The 24,793-nt window shown below is 39.9% G+C and overlaps 1 protein-coding gene across 5 annotated transcripts in view; it reads right to left on the bottom strand.

Annotated features, from left to right (window-relative positions):
- The window catches only part of GRAMD2B (GRAM domain containing 2B), a 214,966-nt gene that overhangs the window by 18,561 nt on the left and 171,612 nt on the right, over positions 1 to 24,793 (bottom strand). For 3 of the 5 annotated variants that reach the window (XM_040415968.1, XM_040415970.1, XM_040415969.1), the window contains exons 2-8: positions 10,110 to 10,214; positions 7,483 to 7,564; positions 5,149 to 5,218; positions 4,707 to 4,810; positions 4,527 to 4,622; positions 4,189 to 4,260; positions 135 to 212 (exon numbers count right to left, since the gene is read on the bottom strand). In XM_040415968.1, the coding sequence (XP_040271902.1) occupies positions 135 to 212; positions 4,189 to 4,260; positions 4,527 to 4,622; positions 4,707 to 4,810; positions 5,149 to 5,218; positions 7,483 to 7,564; positions 10,110 to 10,214 (607 nt within the window). Of the gene's footprint in view, positions 1 to 134; positions 213 to 4,188; positions 4,261 to 4,526; positions 4,623 to 4,706; positions 4,811 to 5,148; positions 5,219 to 7,482; positions 7,565 to 9,828; positions 9,869 to 10,109; positions 10,215 to 13,263; positions 13,359 to 24,793 lie in introns of those variants that run through there. The other 2 variants (XM_040415971.1, XM_040415972.1) reach the window with 2 other exon arrangements.

The raw sequence follows: 24,793 nt of genomic DNA, 5'->3' as shown, positions 1-24,793 counted from the left end.
TTTAACGGAAGCATTTTTTGCACATCCATGACGGATCCGCAAAAAACGCTAGTGTGAAAGTAACTTTACCCTATTAAACTGGCCACAAAATTACAAAAAAAAACATCATGTAGGGCTAATAACATTTCACTTACAAGGGGAAATGATGCAGCGCGCTCTCCTCTGAAACTGTGTTCTGAAGAAGGATTTGGGCTGTGTCCAGTGCTAGCACTCTATTAAATAATAAAATAAAGCGTAAACGAGGCAATCCATTTAATAACATTCTGAACAATGGACCAAGAAAAAAAAAAAAAAGTATAATTATATATATATATATATATATATATATATATATATATATATATATATACACACACACACACACACATTACCACTACTAATACAAGACACTGAGTCTGTCTCTGCCTAATCTCTTGGGAGGCCATTACAATTTCTGCCTTGCAGCTTACTATATTAGTCCTGGTAACCATGCGACTACCAGGTGGCCTGTATGGACTGGCTCAACCAAGTCTCAGATGAACGAGTGTGTATCGACCAAATGCAACAGGGGCTGCAGAAGTCCTAGTTACAGAGAAAAATACAACAAATTCATATGCAACTGCTCATACAAATAAAAAAATACACATTCACACACTATTTTATTCCAGCTTTTACTCAAAAGGGAAGATGGGTTATGTTAGGCCATAAAACGGAGATGAAAAAGATGAAGAAAATGAAGATAAAAAAAAAATAAAAAATAGAGCAGAGAATATGAAAATTCGTTTTTTCTGGTTGTGTATGAATAAAGCTTAAACTGAATTGTCTCACTTCAGCAAAATTGCATTATGATCATGTAAATAGAGTTAATACAAGTCACTTACTAATGTATTATTATCCATATTGCCTCCTTTGCTGGTTTGATTCATTTTTCCATCACATTATACATCGCTTGTATCCATAGTAATGACCACCTGGATGGAAGGGGGGCTGGTAGTTACCCCCCTGGATACGAGCAGTGTATAATGTGATGGAAAAATGAATCAAGCCAGCAAAGGAGACAATATGGAGAATACTACATTAGTAAGTGTCATGTATTAACTGTCCACATGATAAATGCCATTAGATGAAGACAGACAACCCCCAATTGTTAAAAGTTAAAGAAATTTTATTAAAATCTGCATTTGTTGCCAGTGGAACACCATAGACACTTGGTTCTCCGGGTTTGTGCAGAGAACTGGACACAACTGTAACTAATCTAGGAAATCTGTGAGATGTGATCGGGACTCCAGAACTAAACAGTGTATAAAATATGGTGCCTGCTTGCGAGTGCCAGAGCCACGAGGCGGATGCATGCGATTGACAACGATCTCACACATTTAACCCCTGAGATGCCATGGTCAAATGCGACTACATCATCTGTGAGGTTAAAAACCAGGAGTGTGGACTGCCAGCCGTGCACTGGCTCCCCCTACCGAGGAACCGGATGTTGTGTGCAGCAGCGCCAGTCCTCCTGAATAATCTGAGGTTGCTGCACATAGGTTCCTATGGAGCCCCTGAGAATAAAAAAAAAAAAAAAAAAAAAAAAAAAAACCCCTCACACAGCTCTGTTCAAAAATATTTAAAAAAAAAAAAGTTATAGGGGCCAGAATATGGCGATGCAAAGAAAAACCTGATCCTGAAGGTATTAAAGATATTTGCAAGTCTGACAGTTTTGATCATAGTTTTGATCAATGACCGCAAAACACAGATCTGGAAAATCTGAAGTAACGAAGAACATTATATCAGGGCGTTGCACAACTTTCCATTATATAGGTTTATTGGAATAAACCAATTTGTTTTGTAACAGATTAATAAAACGCTTTTATGCAGTCATAGCAGGTCAAAATATCCTACACTACACCGTTAGACAGTGGTTGCTAAATTACTATTACACCCATCATCCTAGAACTTAGTATTCAGCTTCTAGCATGGGATACCTAGATGATGTCACATCATGTCAATGTTGAATTGGAAGAAAATTTCCCACTAATAAATTGCTACTTTATAGCCTCATAATGCGAGCATGGATGAACAGATAGACATTAAGCCCTTAGGTCATGTGACCAATAAACATGCTGTCACGGGCCCAGGCTAAGTTACAATCACACTGCTGAGCAGCGGTGTTCTCAGGTGTTTGACCCTCTACGATCAGATAGTGATGACTTAGAGGGCGTTCACATCACCGTTTCTTTTTCCATTCTTCTGATCCATCAGAACAGAAGGGTAGCCTGTATATTATTATTATTATAATAATAAAAATAAAAAAAATTATCCTGTTGCATCCGTTATAGCCATGTGTCAGTTTTTCATAACTTTTGTTCTGTCTGTAAAAACAGACAGAAATGGCTAAAACAAGTGCAAAAGGACCATTTTTTACAGGATACTTTTTTCCTCTTCTGACAGATCAGAAGAACGGATAAAGAAACGGTGATGTGAACTCCTTTAGGCCTCATACACATGGGTACGGGCTGCAAATAGCCTGTCCGCATATACAGGGATGCCGATTCAAGGCTCATGCACACGGCCGTAGTTGGCTGGTGCCCGTATTGCGGCCTGCAAACAGCAGTTCCGCAATATAGAGGCACTGGACGTTTTTGCACCATATCACAGATGCAGACCCATTCACTTGTTCCATTTTCACATGTCCTATTTTTTTTTGCAGTGTGGACGGATCACAGACCCATTTAAGTTCAATGAGTCTGTGTCCATCTGCACCGGCCATATGGACAGTACCCGTGCTTTGGGGACTGCAAATTGCGATCACCAATGCACAGAGTGGGCAGCAAACGTATGCATGAGCCCTCAATTGAATGGGTCTGCATACCACAGTATATGGAGCGGTGTAAAGTGAAAGCACATAGCAGAAGGCCATGGAAATAATACAAAGTGCTTCCGTGGCATTTCGGTCCGTCCAGCCGCAACAGAGTAGCACATGCACTGCCTTGCACACTAGTCAAATAGGTCTGCATCCACAAGCGCAGCCCACACAGACAATGCATATACATTGGGGACTGCAAAGTCACAGCGGCATACGTTTGTTTGCATGAGGCCATATATGGGCACCAGCTGTATGCGCTCCGAGTTACGGATGTGGACCCATTGACTTGAATAGGTTCGCAATCCTCAAGATACGCAGAGTAGTCATGGATTGGAAGCACTATGGAGGACTGGTAGTAAACTGCTGTATGGGCGCACAGTAGGAGAAAAGGAGCTCCATATGGGTTTTTGGAGGGCAGCTTTTGCTGGGATGGTTTTTGTATGCCATGTCAAATTTTAAGAGACCCTGCAGGTACCCCTACAAAGTGAGCCACCAAAAAGTGACTCCTTTTTGGAAACTACACCCCTTGAGGCATTCATTGAGGGGTGCGGGTAGCTTATTGACCCAACAAACATTTTATAGAATATAGAAACACTTGACTGTAAAAATGAAATTACATTTTTTCCAATAAAATTTGCTTTCGCCCTGCAAAAAAAAAAAAAAAAAAATTTGTTACTCATTTCCCTCCTGAATACGGCAATGCCCCATATGTAGTGGTAAACTGCTGTGGGGGCACATGGCAGGACTCAAAAGGAAAGAGCGCCATATGGCTATTGCAGTGCAAACGTTGATGGATTGGTTTACGGGTGACAAAATGACTGTTCTGGCACAGTTTTTATTTATTTTTAAAACATTCCCCTGAGGGGGTATATTATGTGATATTTTTTATAGAGCAGGATGTTACGGACGCAGTGATAAAAATAAAAATAGACATATTGGGTAAGTTTTACACAGTGAAAGCATTTTTTGATCAGAATAAATTGTCGTTTTTTTTTGTTTTTTTTTATGGCGCTCACTCTGCGGATAAGTAACATGATAATTTTATAGATGAGGTCGTTACGGACGAGGCAATACCAAACTACCAACCAGCTGGCACTCCACTGTTTCCATAACTTCCAATTTAAGGAAATCGCAGCTTGCTGTACAATGCAGTTTATGTAGCGCCAATTCACTGCTATGGGAGTTACAGATGCAGCACCGGCCTATCGTCTGTTGTAGTAACTCGGTCTAGTGCCAGCCAAAATGAAGCAACTACTTTATTACCAAGGGAAAGCGGAATAAGCCAGTATGGAGGCTTCCTCAGAAACAGACTGACCAGTAACATACACTGGGTATCTTATCCATATACTTACATCTAAATGGCTGCACACACATTTTAGTAACTTGTAGGAAGAGTCTCGTGACAATAAAGACACAAATATGAACTGCAAAATAAATAAAAAAATTACATGAAACTATTCAAGATTACTTTATTTACAGAACACACATTGTGGAGGGGAGGATTATATTTAGAATTTTTTTTACTACTGTAACTACAGTATAAACAAATTGCATCTATTGAACTTGGATTTATTTTTTATCTTAACTCTAAACCAGGCTGCATTACATTTTCAACACTTCCAAAATACTTGGCTCACAGACAATAAATAGAGGTTGGTGACCAAAAATTATACCCGTGTATGCCACTTACCCTATCAGTTACTGTAGCAACAACCAATGCGTTTGGCACAAGCAGGGCGGTTTTTGTTTTCTTGATCACAGTTACAGCTATAGTTGGAATGACAATCTGGGAGGGAAGGAGCATAAAAAACATTTAACTAAAGCACATATTCAAATGTCACTCTCCAAATGTTCACATTAGCCTACTAACCTTTGTGTCCTTCCCAAAAACCTTTGAATGGAAACAAATCCAGTTGTCTGAAATATACAACTTTCCTTGATACAAAATTTCTTTTTGCAACGCACAGGTAAAACCTAGAGTGGGGAGAATTAAAAACAAACAAAAAAAAAAAATTAGACTGTAAATTACCTCCTTCCACTTAGAAGCAAATGTATTAATTTTACAGACAAAATATAAAATGTATAAATGAAAATTGTGTTGAATAGATTCACCATGTAATCTTCATACAGTCGAGTACAGTAACTGATTAAGAACCAATGGTCACATTTATATTCCGTATACTGTACCTCCCATACTGTAGTCTATTCATAAACTGCTTAGCAAATTTAATTTACTGATCACAGATTATTGAAAGGTTATTTTTTTTAGATCCTACAAACCGTGTCAACTCTTGTTTTAGCGTCATACTCACTTTCTCTTAACGTCTCATCCTTTGGTACATCCTTAAACAGCTTATGAAATTGTGCATTTGCCTTTGACAGCTAAGGGTAAAAAGTGAGAGCGAATATAAAATGTTTTTATAATAAAAAATATTTTTTTACAGCAACTGACAGATTTTACAACATTGCCATCCTTGAAATCACAAGTTAACACAAAATATGCTCATTCCTCACCCATTACTCTACAAGCTAGATTAGTGATGAGTGAATTTCATATTTTGAAGTTAGTGTGCAGGTTTGTGTTGTGGTATTTACGGAATTGCGTTATGGATTCAGTTACCACGGACCATAACGCAATTCCATGACTGAATGCCTTTAGAGGCATTCCCTTATACATTCCATCATAATAGAAGTCTATGGCCTGCATGACAGGAGGAGAGGACTCCAGCATAACATAAACCATAAGGCCCCTTTTTTATTTATTTTTTTAGCTGCAAATATGCGCAATTGTCTTATGAGCTTTCTTCTGAAGTAAGTATAATGGCACACTTCGTAATGGCACACTTCCATAAGGCCCCCACTGTATTATTTTCCCTTATAACATGGTTATAAGGGAAAATAGCATTCTTAATACAGAATGCTTCGTAAAATGTGGATTAAGAGGTGAAAAAAAGTAAAAAATTTACTCACCTCATCCAATTGATCGCACAGTTGGCATAGTCTTTTTGTTTCTTTTAGGACCTGCAAAATGACCTCTGATGATGTAATCGCGCTCACCACTTGGTGAGCGCGGTGATGTCAGCGCAAGTCCTGCTGAATGAAGATAAAAGACTTCCATCTTCATTCAGCAGGACCTACGCTGACGTCACTGCGCTCACCAAGTGGTGAGCGCGATTACATCATAGGTCCTTTTGCAGGTCCTGAAAGAAACAAGAAGACTATGCCAACTGCGCGATCAATTGGATGAGGAGAGTTAATTTTTTACTTTTTTTTTTTAACCCCTCAAGGCACATTTTAGTAAGGCTGCATGCACACGAACGTTGTTAGTTTCCGTTCAGTTTTTTTTTGCGGATAGGATGTGGACCCATTCATTTCAAGTGTGCTGTACGCATCAGTATGTCCATTCCATAGCCCCTCAAAAAAATAGAACATTTCCTAAAATGAATAGAACACCTAACCCAAACCCGAACTTCAGTGAAGTCCGGGTACCACATTCAGTTTTTTTCTCACGCGCGTGCAAAACGCATTGCACTCGCACAGAAAAAAAACTGAACATTGGAACGCAATCGCAGTCAAAACTGACTGCAATTGCGTGCCTACTCATGTGGGTTTCCCACAAAACACACGCAACGCATCCGGAGCAAATCCGGGACGTCCGTGTGAAAGAGGCCTAATAGGTTCATGCAGTGCTTTTAATAAGCAATGCAGTGTAGGATCATAGCCTTGGAATTCCTTTAAATTGAATTGGGGTACTTTGCTTTGGAATGCAGGAAAATTCCTCTAATTGCTCTACAACAACAACCTTTGGAAGTCATTGTTTTTTTCTTGGATTTCTAGGCGATTTAGCTGCAAGAACTAGGGGAGCATTAAGCTTGACAATAGAGGTGGCCAGGGCCATACAGTGCTGCTGGGATGAGCAGTGGCTACTAAGTTAGACATTCAAGTCCTGGCAGGGATTTAGATAGGTGTTAGGCAGCTGTAAAATAGATTAAATGCCAGCAAGTACTGGGAAATTTGTAGGTGGTGGTCTTTCTACTTCGGCAAGTAACCTCAATGAAAGGAGAGAAGGAGACTATAAAGTAGTTGTATTTCACTCAGTCACATCCAAAGTTGCATATTATAATCTTCATGTTCAGTGCTCTCATTAAGAGAAAAAAAAAATCGTATTGCAGGTTTCATACCTTTTAATGGCTAACAAGAATAGAAGTAATGATGTTACATAGCGAGCTTTTGAGACATCACCAGTCCCTTCACTGGTGAGGTCTCGAAAGCTCGCTATGTAACATCATTACTTCTATTCTTGTTAGCCATTAAAAGGTATGAAACCTGCAATACTATCATTTTGTTTCTCTTAATGAGAGCACTGAACTAGTTTTCTATTGGCCAACAGTACCAGACTTTTTCCATAATCTGCATAAATATGATACAAAATATGCACAGGAGCACAATATTCATCTATGATCAGTTTACAATTATTCTTCAACCTCTGCAGCAAGTAAAGGTAACATATAATCTTTCAGCATCAACGCCTTACAAGGGGCAAGTGCTAATAGATTAAACACAACAGCATTTAGATACAACTACAATATTTCCATGAAAATATACAAAATTATATTAGAAGACTACACACGTCCAGTTTACTTTACCTGGCTAGAAGTAGATTTTTTCCTTTCAAGCTTCATCATGTCACACTTCTCGAGGGGCAATGAGGAATCATATACCTTTGACCTTTAAAAAAAATAAAATAAAAATATATTATATTATATATATTTTTTTATAATTCATAAATAAGACCATGCCATATAGCATATTAACTGGGACACAGTCAGTAGATCTAGGCAGAATGTCATTTAGCTGCTCTTCACACTTCGCAGGTTTCTCAGAGGAAAAGTGGCTTTTTATTTACCCTCTATAAATAAAATTACGATAAAAAATTTCTATTTAAATGCAATTGGTCAAAAACGCCCATATCTGAGCTCTACATATTTTCTGCAATAAAAAATAATAATATAACTATATATATTTATATTTCTTAGTGAACAAATCTGGAGAAAACCTTGCCATAGCATGCAGACATACAGATACAGCAGTGCTGAATTTGTCATTTCCTTGCAATTGCATAGACCAGGGGTGGCCAACCTTACAGACACAAAGAGCCCAAAAAAAAAACAAAAAAAAACGTATGACTATGAGGAGCCACAAGCTACGCATTTACACACGAGTCACCGTACTTTTCACCCTACAAGATGCACCTAGGTTTTAACAAAGAAAAATAAGAGAAAAAAATAAAATATATATTTTTCATCAGACCTCAGATCAAACTCTTAAATCAGATCCCCAATCCTCATCTGACCTAAAATAAGATCCCCAAATCAGACCTCCAAAAAAGACCCCCAAAATAAGACCCCCATGCTCGGATCAGACAACACAAATCAGACTCCCAGTAACAGACCCTCAGTGCTGAGATCTCCCCCCGCCCCCAATGCTCAGATCTGCCCCCCCCATGCACAGATCTCCCCCAATGCTAAAATCTCCCCCTTTCTCAAATCTGACCCCCCATGCTCAGACCCGACAAACCCATGCTCAGATCAGGACCCCCATTGCTCAGATCAGGACCCCCATTGCTCAGATCAGGACCCCCATTGCTCAGATCAGGACCCCCATTGCTCAGATCAGGACCCCCATTGCTCAGATAAGGACATACCCCCCATGCTCAGATAAGGACATACCCCCCATGCTCAGATAAGGACATACCCCCCATGCTCAGATAAGGACATACCCCCCATGCTCAGATAAGGACATACCCCCCATGCTCAGATCAGGACATACCCCCCATGCTCAGATCAGGACATACCCCCCATGCTCAGATCAGACCCCAATGCTCAGTTCTATAATTTAAAAAAAATCTCTTCCCTCTCCTGATCAGGCACTGGGCTCCTGCTCGGGCTCCTGCTACTCTGCAGGTCTGACACGCTCTCCACTGTGACCCGATGAGCACAACGTCCGGTCATAGTGCGTGTCTCCACGTACTACGTTCTCACACTGTGCAACAGGACGTAGTGGAGAGTGAGCTGGAAGTGCAAAGTAGCAACAGTGCCCGATCAGGAAAAGAGATCTGAGCATGGGGTGGAGAGTGAGCGTCCTGACTGCTTCCCGGCTCCACAGCTAGAGCCGCACTTGAAGAAGCAAAGAGCCGCATGCGGCTCAAGAGCCACGGGTTGGCCACCCCTGGCATAGACAATCACAGATAAAACAACCCGATATCATGAAGGCTTGTATAAAATGACAAGCCAAGCTCTGATGCAAGAGCTCCACTTTGCTAGATATTGTGCAACACATACTTATCCAAGATTTACACAGCATAAACCACTAAAGATACCTAATTCTTTTAAAATTTAGGACCAAGAATCTTTGCCGTTTGGCTCCTCAGTAAAACTTTTGGATGAAACCTTGAAGGACTCCGTTCCACCTTTAAGTGATGATGAGACCACCTCTTCAGGTACATCGCTGTGCGAGTACAGAAATGTGCAGTATGCATTCTGCTTTAAGCTTAAGTGGGTGGGGGAACTTTAAGGAAGCAGGAACTTGGCAGTATGTAAAGTGAGCCTATTTTAAGACTTTTTAAATAAATGTTACAATTCCTCTGAGGTGTGTGCTGCAAGGCAAACTATACTTGTTTTTGTTACACTTAGTCTATTATACTTACCTTGCAGACAGGAAAATATGCATGCAAAAACAAATACAAATTGGGGTTTCATATGGTTGGTGCCTCTTGCACTCTCCCAGATGAGAGCCATATGGCAATGGCAGTACCCTTTCTATATAAAGCAACTTAAATTAAAAAAAAAGGTGAACTGCCAACAGATCCTGTTTTCACCACAGTCCATGTCATTGATCAAACAATGTTGAAAAGACGCCATGTTGTGTAAAAAAAGATTATACAACCTTCAGGGTGGTGCAGTATATGACACGAAGTGTGCCATTATACTTACTTCAGAAGAAAGCTCATAAGACAATTGCGCATATTTGCAGCTAAAAAAAAAATAAAAAAAATAAATAAAAATATAATCTACCTACAGTGAGCTGTGGTAAATGGAAAAATGGTACGTGAACATATCATGACTGAAATAAACTGCTTAGAAAAAAAAGAGGCAGGTTTTATGCAATACTTTGTACCACCCACTATACAAATTTGTCTTTTTTTTTTTACTTTTATACAAATTGTATATCACAATATGAAATGCCTAATTCAGATAAGGCAAGTGCTACCTACCTTGACAGGGGTAATTTTTGCCGGGTTTCAATTAAGTCTACATCACTAATCACGACTTGAGGACTAGGAAGCTTAGCCTCATCTGGCCCATTCTCTGTTTCAGAGCTTTAAGAAAGATAAATATATATAAATTTCAATTAGACACTACAGAAAAAAATTTAATACAGAAAAATGAAATCTGGTCTTCTATAGAAATTTCTTGTATTCATTTGTATATTACCTGATGCTCCATATTACTTGATGTTTGGTGCTTTTACCACCAAACAATTTTTTCTGGTTATCCAATAAAAAAAAAGTGTCACTGCTATAATACTTTTGTCTTTAACGCAAATGTATTTATCACATACAAAATATCCCAAGAAGACACAGTACTGCGTATACCCAAGACAAACAATCATACACCTTGTGATACATCTGAAATCCAATCTTGAACAACAAAATATAATTGACACTACTAGGAAGAATTAAAGGGGATCTCAGTTCAATAAGTGGCATTTATCATGTAGACAAGGTTAATACAAGGCACTTACTAATGTATTGCGATTTTCCACTTTACCTCCTTTGCTTTATGGTCCGTGGTAACAGAATCCATAACGCAATTCTGCTTTTACCACCAAACAAAGCGTGAACAGATTTCAAAATAAGAAATTCGCTCATCTCTAGTCGTAACCATGGAAACGAGCATTGTATAATGTGATGGGAAAAATGAATCCAGCCAGCAAAGGAAGCAATATGGACAATCACAATACATTAAGTGCCTTGTATTAACTTTATCTACATGATAAATTGTAACACCCCAGAGTTGTGTTACAACATGCCTCTACCCCGCTACTATCTTCTAAGAGTCTTTATATTGTCATCTGATGTAATTTATATTAGGTCTTCACAAATGTTCATGTAAAACCATGTTAAACACAATTGTTCCTGTAATTTTCCAGGTACACCAGCAGGTGGCAGCAACACTTTGGCAAGGTACTAGTCACAATTTAGTGCATCTAGGCTGGAATGGATTATTCCAGCTTAGCTCCCCCCCCCCCCCCCCCCTTGAGCAAAGTGGGCTCTTCCCACATCCTGCAGCATGGGTGGAGAAGGAAGTTAGAGTCTGTGTAGCCCACCTCCCGCTAGGGGTCGGGTGTGTGTGAGAGGAGATCCCCTGCATATGGAAGACAGCAAGGATCTTGTCTCTGCTGAGACCTGATCATATACCCAGACTGAGCACCTGCAGCCTCAGCTGGATGAAAAGAAGCAGAAAAGCACAGACAACCTCCAGAGATCCAGGAAGAAAGCATCACCTGAGAAATTATCTGCAAGTCCAGAGACCTAGGAGAAGCCATTCCAGCTAGTCTGTCCCCACTAAGCAGAAGGTACAGAAAAGTGCAGTAGATTAATTCCTGCCACAGTTATAGAGCTACCAAGTAGACGTCCTATCCTGCAAGCTCCCCAAATATCAAGCAGAAGCATTTATTCCTGCCAATGATTGCCAAAACCTGCTGGGACCAGAGACCAAAGCTGCATACTGCTTTGATACAAGTTATCTTCAGTAAAGAAACAATTGAACTGCATCTAAAGGTCTGGACATAATTTCTGCTGCAAAATTCCTCTATTACTCCTACTATCACTACACTCAAATTTATTGCAAGTGAGCCAGGAGCCCAACTGTACCCAGGTAGGAGACACAGTTGACACAATTATCACCACCCTATAGAGACATTATAGGCCATTATACCACTCTGGCATTCCTAATCTGGGACGTGCATTATAACACCTTGGAAAGGCCCTGGGATAGTACCCTGCAATTGGCGTCACAACAAAATATAGACTATTATCCACCTGTATCCTGGCCGACTGCATAAGTGGCGTCAGCATACCAGTTCCTGGTCACTACAAAATGCCATTTGCTGAAGTGAGAATAACTTTCAGAGGATGCAACATTCTTCCCAATTATTCAAACCTATAGTATAAACCCTATAGCTGGGCACAGTCAGACCTGCTAACTAGATCTTTCTGTAGACGCATTCTACTAGTCGCCATTTTAATGCACGGATTATACATTAACCAGGTTTACCAAAAAGAGAATTTACAAACTAACCAGTAAAAATTACAAAAGCCAATTAGAACAGGAAACATGACAATTAAAATTCATAAAAAAAAAAATATATAAAAAAAAAAAAAAACAGCAGGCGCTGGTGGAAGTCTATTAAAATTGCTCCACACCTGCAGCATGGAGAACTGTACTTCAAGTACTGATAGTTATGATCCACAGAAGAGCAGTACACTTACAGAACAAACCTACGGGGTTCTTTATTTCACCTATGGATAACCAATGTGGTCAGTACGAAATCCATCCCTAACTGAAGTGGGTAACATACAAGTAAGGCTACATGCACACGAACATTGTTGGTTTCAGTGTCCATTCAGTTTTTTTGTTTTTTTTTTTGCAGATAGGATGCAGACCCATTCATTTCAATGGGTTCGCAAAAAATGCGCATCCGTATGTCCGTTCCATAGCCCCGCAAAAAAAATATAACATGTCCTATTCTTGTCCCTTTTAGGCATTGTTACAATGGATCCGCAAAAAAAAAAAAAAAAAAAAAAAAAAAGAATCCGCAATTTGCGGACTGCAAAACACATAGGATCATGTGCATGTAGCCTAACACAACTAAAACTAATCCTGCCCGCACAAAAAATAAATAGTCAATGTATGTACTTTTTGAAGGAGTTCAAGAGACAAATAGATAGGATAGATAGATATGAGAGAGACAAATGAACGATGGGTAGATAGAGACATATGAGATAGATACAGATATAGCAGGGTTAGCACTTAAATTTCTTAAATCACTGTTATCTTGAAACAAAAGCCATTGAAAAGCAATTGAAGGTGTTTGCTTAGTTTAGATAAGACATCTCAGAAATCTCGGAAAGCATGAATGTTAACTCTACTACATCTGTATATGACAGTGGAGATAGAGATACCAGAGATAGGTAGGAGGTAGGAGAACTTGGATCTCACTGTCATTCCAATCTACATAATATCTTGCTATCCACCACAGACCGAAGAAGCTCCAGGTAAAAAATGTGTGGACAGAGCCACCAGCCAATTTATCCAAACATCACTAAGTACTTGAGAAGAGGCACACCGAGCAGCAGAGCTTACCTTCCGCACACCTGTCCACTTGGAAATGCTTCTACCTACAGACTGAAGTCTGACAGCTATATTCACGAGAGATGACATAAGAGGAAGTAATCCTAAACAGCGTGACTTACTAGTACATTCAAGCACCTTTTTTTCCCTTTCTTCCTAACAAGCTCACGTGTTCGCTAATCACCTGACAAAAATGTGTCTGGCACACAGCAGAAGGCAGCATGTCATTATTCTGTACAGCTCGAACCTATGACAGATCAGGCAGAGACTCTAGAAGAGCGCGTCCAGTACAGAGTTACAATAAAACCAGGACACTGCTACAGTTACAGTACACTAATCATAGACCAAGCGCGACACCAAAAGAAAAGACAACTAGAGGGCACAAAGTGAGGATTCGGAACTGCTCTCATTATCCAATAAACACACACATAATAATCATCCCTATATTTTAGTCACACAGTGGTATATACTCTATATATTAAGATGGATCTAAACAGGGTGTTACAGTCAAAATGTATTCAAATGCTTTCAAACAAAAATTCTTGCTAATCAAAAAGGATAGGCTGCATAACTAAGGGTACAATAGAAGTCAACTGATTAAAGGCAGGATATACGGCACTACTGTGCAAATAAAAAGACGCGATGATGAAACTGCAAGAAGCGAAGATTATATATTGTTCAGAAAGTAGACGACCAGCTATTTTCTAGTAGAATACATACTGTTCATACAGCTGCACATTGTACAAAAAAAAGTTAAAAACTGTGATAAAGTATATAAAATAATTAAAGACAGCAACAAAATAAAATGGATTTATCACAGGATTCAACAACCTTCAGGACCATTAAAAACAGAATTCACCAATGTGTAGTGACTTGAGAGCTACAGAGAAACATTAGGTTCACGTCACGTTTTTTTGCTCTACATCAGACATAAAACACTTGAAAAGCAAAAAAAAAAAAAAAAATAGTTGACAGCGATAGGTTTCTAAAAGACAAAACTAAAAAATAAAATAAAACCTTTGGGTCGAGATTTATTAAGACGGGTAGTCTTTAAAAAAAAAAAAAAAAAAAAAAAGTCTTTGCATTGTTATATTCTACCAGTCATAACTTTTTATATTTCAGTCTCAAGAGCTGTGTAAGGGCTTTTTTGGTCAGTGGTCTGTAGTTTTTATTTTGGGGTACATAACTTTTTGATCACTTTCTATTCAATTCTGTTTTTGTGATAACGTGACTGAAAAACAGCAAATCAGCCCTTTTTATTATTTTTCCATTCTAATGTTCATCAAGCACCATGAATATTTTTATATTTAGTACCAGACCCATTCTTCATTTTGCATTTTCATTTTTTCCTTCTTACATTCCAAATAGCCATAACTTCATTTTCTGTGGAACAAGTTGTATTTCATAAGGGCACCATTTGATTTATCATGTCTGTTACTGGAAACAGGAAGAATTCTTTGTGGGCTTAAGGCCTCATGCACACGACAGTATGTATTTCACGGTCCGCAAAACATACGGATGACTTCTGTGTGCATTCCGTATTTTGCGGAACGGAACAGCTGGCCCCTAATAGAACAGTCCTATCCTTGTCCGTAAGGCGGACTATAGGAAATGTTCTATTCTTTTGCGGAACAGAAATACGGAAACGGAACGCACACGAGTACCTTCTGGTTTTTTTTGTGGACCCATTCAAAAGAATGGTTTTGCATACGGTCACAAAAAAAAAAAAACAACACATTCAAATTTTCTTCACATCCCCATTTTCTGACAGCCACAACTTTTTTTTAGATTTCCATCCACAGAGCTGTATGAGGGCTTGTTTTTTGATCACAGTTAGGGTCCATTCACACTTTCTCAAAATGGGTTCACACCCGTTTTGCAAAATTGCGGAACGGGTGCAGACCCATTGATTTTCAATGGGCCCACAAAAGAATCGGACAGCACACTGTGTGCTGTCCGCATCCGCACTTCCATTCCGCGGCCCCGCAAAAAAAATAGAACATGTCCTATTCTTGTCCGCATCCACAGACAAGAAAAGGCATTTCTATTATAGAGTCAGCCATATGCTGTCCGCAAAATGAGGACCGCATATGGCCATGTCCGTGTTTTACGGATCCGCAAAACAATTGCGGAAGTGAATGGACCCCAATAAATTTGTTTTAAAGAATCAATCGTGTGTAATTTTTTTTCGTTATGTCGTTCAACGCACAGTGTGGCGATTTAATTTTTTTTTTCCAGTTTTTTCACAATTTAATAAAAAAAAAATTCGCACAGTGATATTTTGTATCAGTGTCTGATCCACATTATTTGGTGTACATGAGGCCTTAATAAATAGTACAGGCAAATATAAGGAACTTTGTAATATATCTAAGAGAAAGACACTTCCTTCTCATCTTATACTCCCCTCTACTCCCTTCTCCACTTTGCTGCTCATATCATAATCCGAAGGATCAGATTACATAAATATCTATGAAAAAAATAAAAATAAAATAAAAAACACAGGAGGAGGAAGAGGGGGGTGAGAAGCGGAGGGTGCTAAAGTCAGGAGGTAGACAAAGACTGCCATAAAGACTGCTGCTGGTTTGTCAGCGACTTGCTGTCTTAACACACCGCAAGATTCATCTAAACTGCTCCGTTCTGCTGTGTAATGTCCTCCATTACTGCTCTGCCTCTGCAGATGTGCCATAAAGACTTAGAAAGCAAGACCTTTTTGTCCATGTGCAAAAAAACATTACTTACCGGTAATTTCCTTTTCATGAATCCTCCATGACAGCATGCCATGAGAGATGATCCGCCTCAAACCATGTAGGGACAGGAAGAATAAATTTGACCCTCCTCCGGCTCCTCCTCAGTGTCTTTCTGAACTGACAGCCTAGAGCAGGCATCCTCAAACTGCGGCCCTCCAGCTGTTGTAAAACTACAACTCCCACAATGCCCTGCTGTAGGCTGATACCTGTAGGCTGTTCGGGCATGCTGGGAGTTATAGTTTTGCAACAGCTGGAGGGCCGCAGTTTGAGGATGCCTGGCCTAGAGCATGGATCCCGAACCTTTTACAGACTGAGTGCCCAAACTGTTACCCAAAACGCACATATTTATCGAATAGTGCCAACATGGCAATTTAACCTGAATACTACAGTCCAATATAGTATATTATATCTATACTATTACTTTATCAATTAGCTATAATAGCCTGCCTACATTCAATGCATTGCCAGTGCAGTTTGCAGCGTGTCCTGCACTGATGAATGGCAGGAAAAGTCTAAGGCATACTGGTACACCATAGACTTTTTCCAGGGCGTGGGTGCCCACAGAGAGGGCTCTGAGTGCCGCCTCTGGCACCCGTGCCATAGGTTCGCCACCACTGGTCTAGAGAGTTTTTGCCTCTATTTTTTTCCCCCATTCATACCAACACATCCACCTATATACAATCCTATACATAAAAAATAAAAATAAATAATTATGTATAGAATTGTATATAGGTGGATGTGTTGGTATGAATGGGGATAAAAAATAAAAAGAGGCAAAGACTCTCTAGGTCAGTGATGGGGAACCTTTTAGAGACCGAGTGCCCAAACTGCAACCCAAAACCCACTTATTTAATCGCAAAGTGCCGACATGGCAATTTACCCTAAATACCACAGTCCAATATAGTATATCTTCCATGTACTTTATCATTTAGCTATAATAGCCAGCCTGCATTCAGTGCGCCCTGCGCTGATGAATGGCAGGAAAAGTCTAAGGCATATTGGTACACCATAGACTTTTTTCAGGGTTCGGGTGCCCACAGAGAGGCCTCTGAGTGCCGCCTCTGGCACCCGTGCCATAGGTTCGCCATCACTGCTCTAGGCAGTCAGTTCAGAAAGACACTGAGGAGGAGCCAGAGGGGGGGGGGGGTCAAATTTATTCTTCCTGTCCCTACATGGTTGGAGGCGGGTCATCTCTCATGGCATGCCGTCATGGAGGATTCATGAAAAGGAAATTACCGGTAAGTAATATGTTTTTTCCCTTTCATCCTCCATGACGGCATACCATGAGATAACAGATTAATTCTTATTCAGGGAGGGACTATGGCCTGCAATACCGTCCTACCAAAGGAAAGCTCCTGACTACCCCTAGTATCTATCCTGTAATGTTTAGTCAACGTGTGAGGGCTTGACCATGTCACTGCCCTACAGATTTGCTCTAACGAAGTGCTTGCTCTTTCGGCCCAGGATGCTGCGACAGATCTTTTAGAGTGGGCTGTGAAAGACTTTGGTCGAGGTACCCTCAATATGGCCATTTTTATTCATCTGGACAAGGAATTTTTTGTGCCCCCATGTCCTTTGTGTGCCTCACTGAATTGTACAAATAAGTAATCAGTTTTCCTGAAAGACTTTGTGGACTCTAGGTAGAACAAGATAGCCCTACGTACGTCCAGTCTGTGAAATTTCTCTTCCCCATCTGATTTAGGATTTGAACAAAAGATGGAATAATTTCCCCCTGTCTGTGGAAATTAGATACGACTTTAGGAAGGAAAGAATTATCCAATCTAAACACAATCCTGTCTGGGAAAACTATGCAAAATGGTTCCAATATTTTTAGAGCCTGGATCTCGCTTACTCTACGTGCTGAGGTAATTGCTACTAAAAATAGGGTTTTCAGAGAAATATGCTTCAGAGAGGCTTCTGAAATGGGTTTAAAGGGGGAGGGGATTTGTCAGACCATACAGAACTAAATTAAGATCCCAGGGAGGAACTGTAGGTCTTAAGGGTCTTGATCTATCTGACCCTTTTTAAAAACCAGATAACCCATGGGTGGTCTGCAATTTTTTTTAAGCAAACACTGAACTTAAAGCTGACATATGTACCCTTAAGGTATTTGGACACAACCCTTTTTCTCAAATCCTGTTTTCAAAAATCCCAAAATTGCCTGGATGGAAAACCTCTGAGAAAAGTTCCCCGATTGAGTACACCCACCACAGAACCTTCAAGATTTTTGAGTAAATCTTCGAAGTAGCTTCTTTCCTGCTAGCTGTCATGGTGACAATTATGGCGTCCGATAAGCCCTTGGACCTCAATGTTACCCTTTCAGGTTCCAAGCTGCCAGATGTAACCTTTCCACTTTGGGATGGTAGACTTGACCCTTCGACAACAGATCTTGTCTCCAGGGAAGAACCCATGGGCTCTGAATTGACAAGAGATTCAGCAGAGGGAACCATTGCTTTTTTAGCCACAGAGGGGCTATTCAAATCACATGGGCCTTGTCTAGGTGGATCTTTTTTAGCACCCTGGAAATTAACTGAAGAGGAGGAAAGGCATACGCCAGCTGAAAAGTCCCACTTTTTTTGACATCCCAAAGGGATTTAGGGAAAATATTTTTTTTAGTTTTGAGTTTCCTACTAAGTCAAACAGATCCACTAGGGGAGTACCCCACAATTCTGTAATCTGGAGAAAAACTTTAGGCTCCATTCTGTTGACCTCAGTGAATTTCTGCGCCAGACGCCCAGAGTGGGAGGTAAGGAGCAGGGATGTTCAATGCTTACCAGCACCTCAATACCCAACTAGGGCACAGTTGCTGCCTGCTTCCCTAATGTGAAAGGCATTCCATCTTCTTATCCACCTCTGCCTGCCTTATACAGAAAGCGGCCTCACAGCAAGTGCCATGAGGATAATCCGTCTCCACTTGAAAGGACAGTTAGACACTGAGGAGGAGCTGGAGAAGGGTCAAATGTATTCTTCCTGTCCCTACCTGGTTGGAGGCGGGTCATCTCTCATGGTATGCAGTCATGGAGGATGAAAGGGTAAAATGTATGTGTGTATAGCCTCCTAAAAATCAAGGGCCTGTGTGCTAACCACCAAAAAAAAAAAAAAAAAAAAAAAAAAACACGTGTTATGAGGGTTGTACAGCTGCACATGTATGAATCCTCAGTATTAAATCAAAAGCATATAGGGAGGTACAGTATGCACCCAATGTCCTCTATGGCTACTGTATTATGGCCCCGGACAACAAGGCTTGTACTGATATGTAATATTTTCAATGCCAGCTTGTGTTATTTATTTTTGTTTTTTCACAAAATGCTATGCATGAAAGTTAACATTGCAGTCTTTAAGAGGAAAATTCTGCCAAGTTACTCCCTATCCCCACACTGTTGGGAGTCCTAGCTGGGGCTGCCACCAATTACAGGAATGGGGGTCCCATACCCCACAGGCCTCCCGAAACTAATAGAGGCTACTCTATTCATCTTTATGGGACTTGCCAGAGATAGCTTAGCATTGTGCTCGGCAATCTCCATTCCTCATTCCATTTATTTTGGGGGCCATCCGGGGTACAGGGCACCCTTTCTCATAATTGCTAGCAGCCCAAATGGTAGGACCCAGCTGTCTAGTAGTTATTCCCCATGCTGTGAATAGGGTATACCATAATATAAGAAAAAAATATAAGAAAAAAAAGGATTGATTGGGGAGTTGTTGTTTTTTTTTGGGGGGGGGGGGGGGGGATCAATTATGTATCTTCCATACCCCATTTTTTTGCAATGAAAAATTTATAGGCCAAAAAAAAAAAAAAAAAAAAGTTTGAATCACCAAGCTACTTGCAAATGCATTTTAAAACAGTCATAAAGTCTCATTACAGTCATTGATATCTGAATGGTTGGGGTCTGACCACTGAGCCTCTGGTGGAAATGTGGCTATGACATTTAGTTCAATGCTACGAGAGGGGAGAAAAAAAAAAAAAAAAAAAAAAAAAGAAGTACTATGAGTAATCCTCCAGGTATGTTCTAAGTTCTAGCCACATATGTAATATGTACAGTACGTTTTAAATTAAAGAGTAGATGCAGACTCTCTCCTACATTGTGGCGGATGTCACCAGATAAAAATGTTGTCTGGCAACTCAGATCTTCTAAAATCTTTTTTTTTTTTTTTCCTGCAACACATCACTATGTAAAGAATAGTTTGAACATGAAGTTATGATAAATATATCCCACACAAAAAAATGCATGAGCGGCACTCAAAGAGATGGGTATATCTACTGTATGTTTATAGTTGTCTGCATGAAGTTATAATAAATCTTGCAGGTAAAGACAAAAATTCAGTATTTTTTGAAATGTGGTCCAGCAGCATTATTATAAAGGGCGCTCTTCTCAGAGCAGTCCAATATACTGTACTTCGTGACAGTGACATTTTCTGGCAAGCATTACCAGTAAAGCAGGAAGTCAGATGACTATTGTTAAGACTTTACAATCTGCAGCCCATAAAATCATATAAAAGATTAACTTCATGTCTGACCATGCACACAAGGACTCCACAGGTTTATGCCATCACGAGGGTGAAATGATTTCATCAATTTCCATGCTAGAATTATTCAAAAGATGAATGAAGACAATGGTCTCTCAATTACACAACCATAGCTATGAAGTCACAGGATGGGCAAAGTCCGGCTACAACTGGAGTGAACCATATCCGGCATAGCCAGATAATGTGGGAAGTGCTGGATCCCCATTGACTACATGGGATCTGGCCACTTTGGCATAAATGCCAGCTTTTGGCTGGACACAAAAAATCCTGCATGCTCGACTTTTTCTCCAAAGAAAAGTCACCGTTATGCCGGAAAGCAGCCGGATCCTCACCAGATCCCATTGTAGTCAATGAGGATCCCCCGGTTCCGGATACAGTGAACTCCGGCAGACTTTCCTCTGCTAGATTCCATAATGTTACTGGGACATAGCATCAGGGGTTCACTGCAGACTGAAGCTGTTTGGTTTTAGCACTAGATTTAAAAAATAAATAATAATAATAATAATAATAATAATAAATAAAAAGATTAACCCCTTAGTGACTAATGACGTTATGTGTACATCATGATGTGGTGTTAGTTACTGCATCATGTCGTGCACAGTACGTCATGAGATCAAAGGGTCACCGCATGTGACACCGGCAACTAAATGGGCGCTACGGACAGCTGAGCTGTCTGGGCACCCCGCCTTTGGATCGCTGCGATTGGTCAGTCAGCTTTAACCGACCAATCGCAGCGCTCAGCAGCACAGCTGAGTGTTGAGGAGATCGGGGCTGTGCTGCTGTGTTTACTGTGCCCCGATCTCCCCCCTCCCCCCTTCAGGATGGCCAAGCGGGACGAGGTAATGAGAGTGCCAACAACCCCCCACCCCTCCCCCACGATTATTCGGGATGGCAGAGCTTAGTAGATCGTCTGCTGTAACATACAGCTGACAATCTACTGCAACAGCCGACATCAGTGCCTCTTTCACACGAACGATACGTATTAGATCAGCATGCGTTCAGGGAAACTCACCATTTTGCAAGCAATTTCAGTCAGTTTGGTCTGCGATTGCGTTCAGTTCTTTCCGCGCGGTGCAATGCGTTTTGATGCGTTTTTCATGCGCTTGATAAGAACCTGACGGTTTACAAACAACATCTCTTGGCAACCATCAGTGAAAAACGCATTTTTCACTGAAGCCCCTTCACTTCTATGGGGCCAGGGCTGCATGAAAAACGCAGATTATAGATGCTGCGTTTTTCACGCAACATAGAACTGATGCGTGAAAAAATAAAAAATAAAAACCATGTACATAGACCCATAGAAATGAATGGGTCATGATTCAGTGCGGGTGCTATGGAGTTCACATCACGCATTGCATCCGTGCGGAAAACTTGCTTGTGTGAAAGAGTCCTAACAGGGATGGAGCTCCCTCATTCCCCCCCTCCCATTGGGCCGCTGCTCTGCTGTGGCAGTGTCCCGATGGTTACCATGGCAACTGGATGCCTTACAGAGGCATCCAGGCTTGCCATGGTATGTAATCCTGACAGGGTCCTGCCAGAGGCAGAAGCCTGATCAGGCTTAGGCCTTACGCACACGACTGTTGTGTGTTTTGCGATCCACAAACCGCAAAACACGGATGGCGTCTGTATGCGTTCCGCAATTTGCGGAACGGCACGGACAGCCTTTAATATTACAGCCTATTCTTGTCCGCAAAGCGCGGACAAAAATAGGACAGGTTATATTTTTTTTGTGGACCACGGAACGGATGTGGACAGCACACAGAGTGCTATCCGCATCTTTTGCGGCCCTATTGAAGTGAATGGGTCCGCATCAGAGCCTGCGACTCGGATGCGGACCAAAACAACGGCCGTGTGCATGAAAATGTATGTATGTATTGTAGAGCCATAAGAACCACTGGAAAAAAAAAAATAAAAAATATATATTATAATATAAAATGTATGTATGTATTGTAGAGCCATAAGAACCACTGGAAAAAAATAAATAAAAATAATATATTATAATATAAAATGTATGTATGTATTGTAGAGCCATAAGAACCACTGGAAAAAAATAAATAAAAATAATATATTATAATATAAAATGTATGTATGTATTGTAGAGCCATAAGAACCACTGGAAAAAAATAAATAAAAATATTATATTATATATCTCTCTATCCCATACACACACACACACACACATTTATAATTGGGTAAAAAATAAAATACCATTAATATGTTTGGTATCGCCTTGTCCGTAACAACCAGCTCCATAAAAATATCACGTGACCTAACCCCTCAGATGAACACCGTAAAAAAAAAACAAAAAAAAAAAAAAACTATGGCTCTCAGACTATGACCTCATGCACACGACCGTTCTGGTCCACATCCGAGCCGCGTGTGCATGAGGCCTATGGAGACAAAAAATTTTTGTTAAAAAAAAAATTATATTATTGTGTAAAACCTAAATAAATAAGAAAAAGTATTTAGGTATTGCCACGTCCGTAATCACCTGTTCTATAAGAATTTCACATGACCTAACCCCTCAGGTGAACCCAGTAAAAATAAATAAAAATGGTTCCATAATTACCAATTTTTTGGTCACCCTTCCCCAAACAGTAATAATGATGAATGATCAAAAAAAAATTATATCAAATATATTATAAAAATGGTGCCAATAAAAACTTCAACTCTTCCTGCAAAACACAAGCCCCTGCACAAGACGATCGGCAGAAAAATAACGGTGCCAAAACATCCATCCTTTACCTTGCCTCACAAAAAAACATAATATAGATCAATTAAAAATCATATGTACCCCAAAATAGTACCAATAAAACTGTCACCTTATCCAGTAGTTTCCAAACTGGGGTCATTTTGATTGTTTTTACTGTAGGATGTATCTGGAGGGCTTCAAATGGGACATAGCATCAGTCCAGCAAAATCCACCTTCCAAAAACCATATGGCGCTACTTTTCTTCTGCGCCCTGCCATGTGCCCATATAGCAGTTTACCACCACATGTGGGGGTGTTTCTGTAAACTGCAGAATCAGGGTAATAAATATTGAGTTTTGTTTGGTTGTTAACCCTCGATGTGTTAAAGAAAAAAATAGAAAATTAAAATTTAGAAATTTCATCTGTATTTTCCTTTAATAAAAGGGTTAACAGTTTGTAAAATCAGTTTTGAGTAACTTGAGGGGTGTAGTTTCCAAAATGGGATCATTTATGGGTGGTCACTTGAAAAGTGGTTTTGGGAAATTCTTAAAAATGTTAAGATTTGCTTCTAAAATTCTAAGCCTTCTAACGTCCCAAAAAAATAAAATGACATTTACAAAACGATGCCAACATAAAGTGGACATAATGGGAATGTTAATAAGTATCACTCTGTTTTAACCACCTCAGCCCCCCTAGCTTAAACCCCCTTAATGACCAGACCACTTTTTACAATTCTGCACTACACTACTTTCACGGTTTATTGCTCGGTCCTACAACTTGCCACCCAAATGAATTTTACCTCCTTTTCTGCTCACTAATAGAGCTTTCATTTGGCGGTATTTCATTGCTGCTGACATTTTTACTTTTTTTGTTATTAATCGAAATTGATCGAAATTTTTGCAAATAAATGACATTTTTCACTTTCTGTTGTAAAATTTTTCAAACAAAACTACATTTCTATATAAATTTTTATCGAAATTTATTGTTCTACATGTCTTTGATAAAAAAAAAATGCAATAAGTGTATATTTATTGGTTTGCGCAAAAGTTATAGCGTTTACAAACTATGGTACAAAAATGTGAATTTCCGCATTTTGAAGCAGCTCTGACTTTCTGAGCACCTGTCATGTTTCCTGAGGTTCTACAATGCCCAGACAGTAGAAAGACCCCACAAATGACCCCACTTCGGAAAGTAGACACCCTAAGGTATTCGCTGATGGGCATAGTGAATTCATGGAAGTTTTTATTTTTTGTCACAAGTTAGCGGAAAATGATTTTTTTTTTTTCTTACAAAAGTCTCATATTCCACTAACTTGTGACAAAACTAAAATTTTACATGAACTCACCATACCCCTCATGGAATACCTTGGGGTGTCTTCTTTCCAAAATGGGGTCACATGTGGGGTATTTATACTGCCCTGGCATTTTAGGGGCCCTAAAGCGTGAGAAGAAGTCTGGAATATAAAGGTCTAAAAAAAATGTATGCATTTGGATTCCGTGAGGGCTATGGTGAGTTCATGTGAGATTTTATTTTTTGTCACAAGTTAGTGGAATATGAGACTTTGTAAGAAAAAAAGAAAA

Source organism: Bufo bufo, chromosome 2, assembly GCF_905171765.1.
Source record: "Bufo bufo chromosome 2, aBufBuf1.1, whole genome shotgun sequence".
NCBI classification, from domain to species: domain Eukaryota; kingdom Metazoa; phylum Chordata; class Amphibia; order Anura; family Bufonidae; genus Bufo; species Bufo bufo.
Note: the sequence above shows the minus strand (reverse complement) of the source record. Positions and strands in the feature narration are given on the sequence as shown.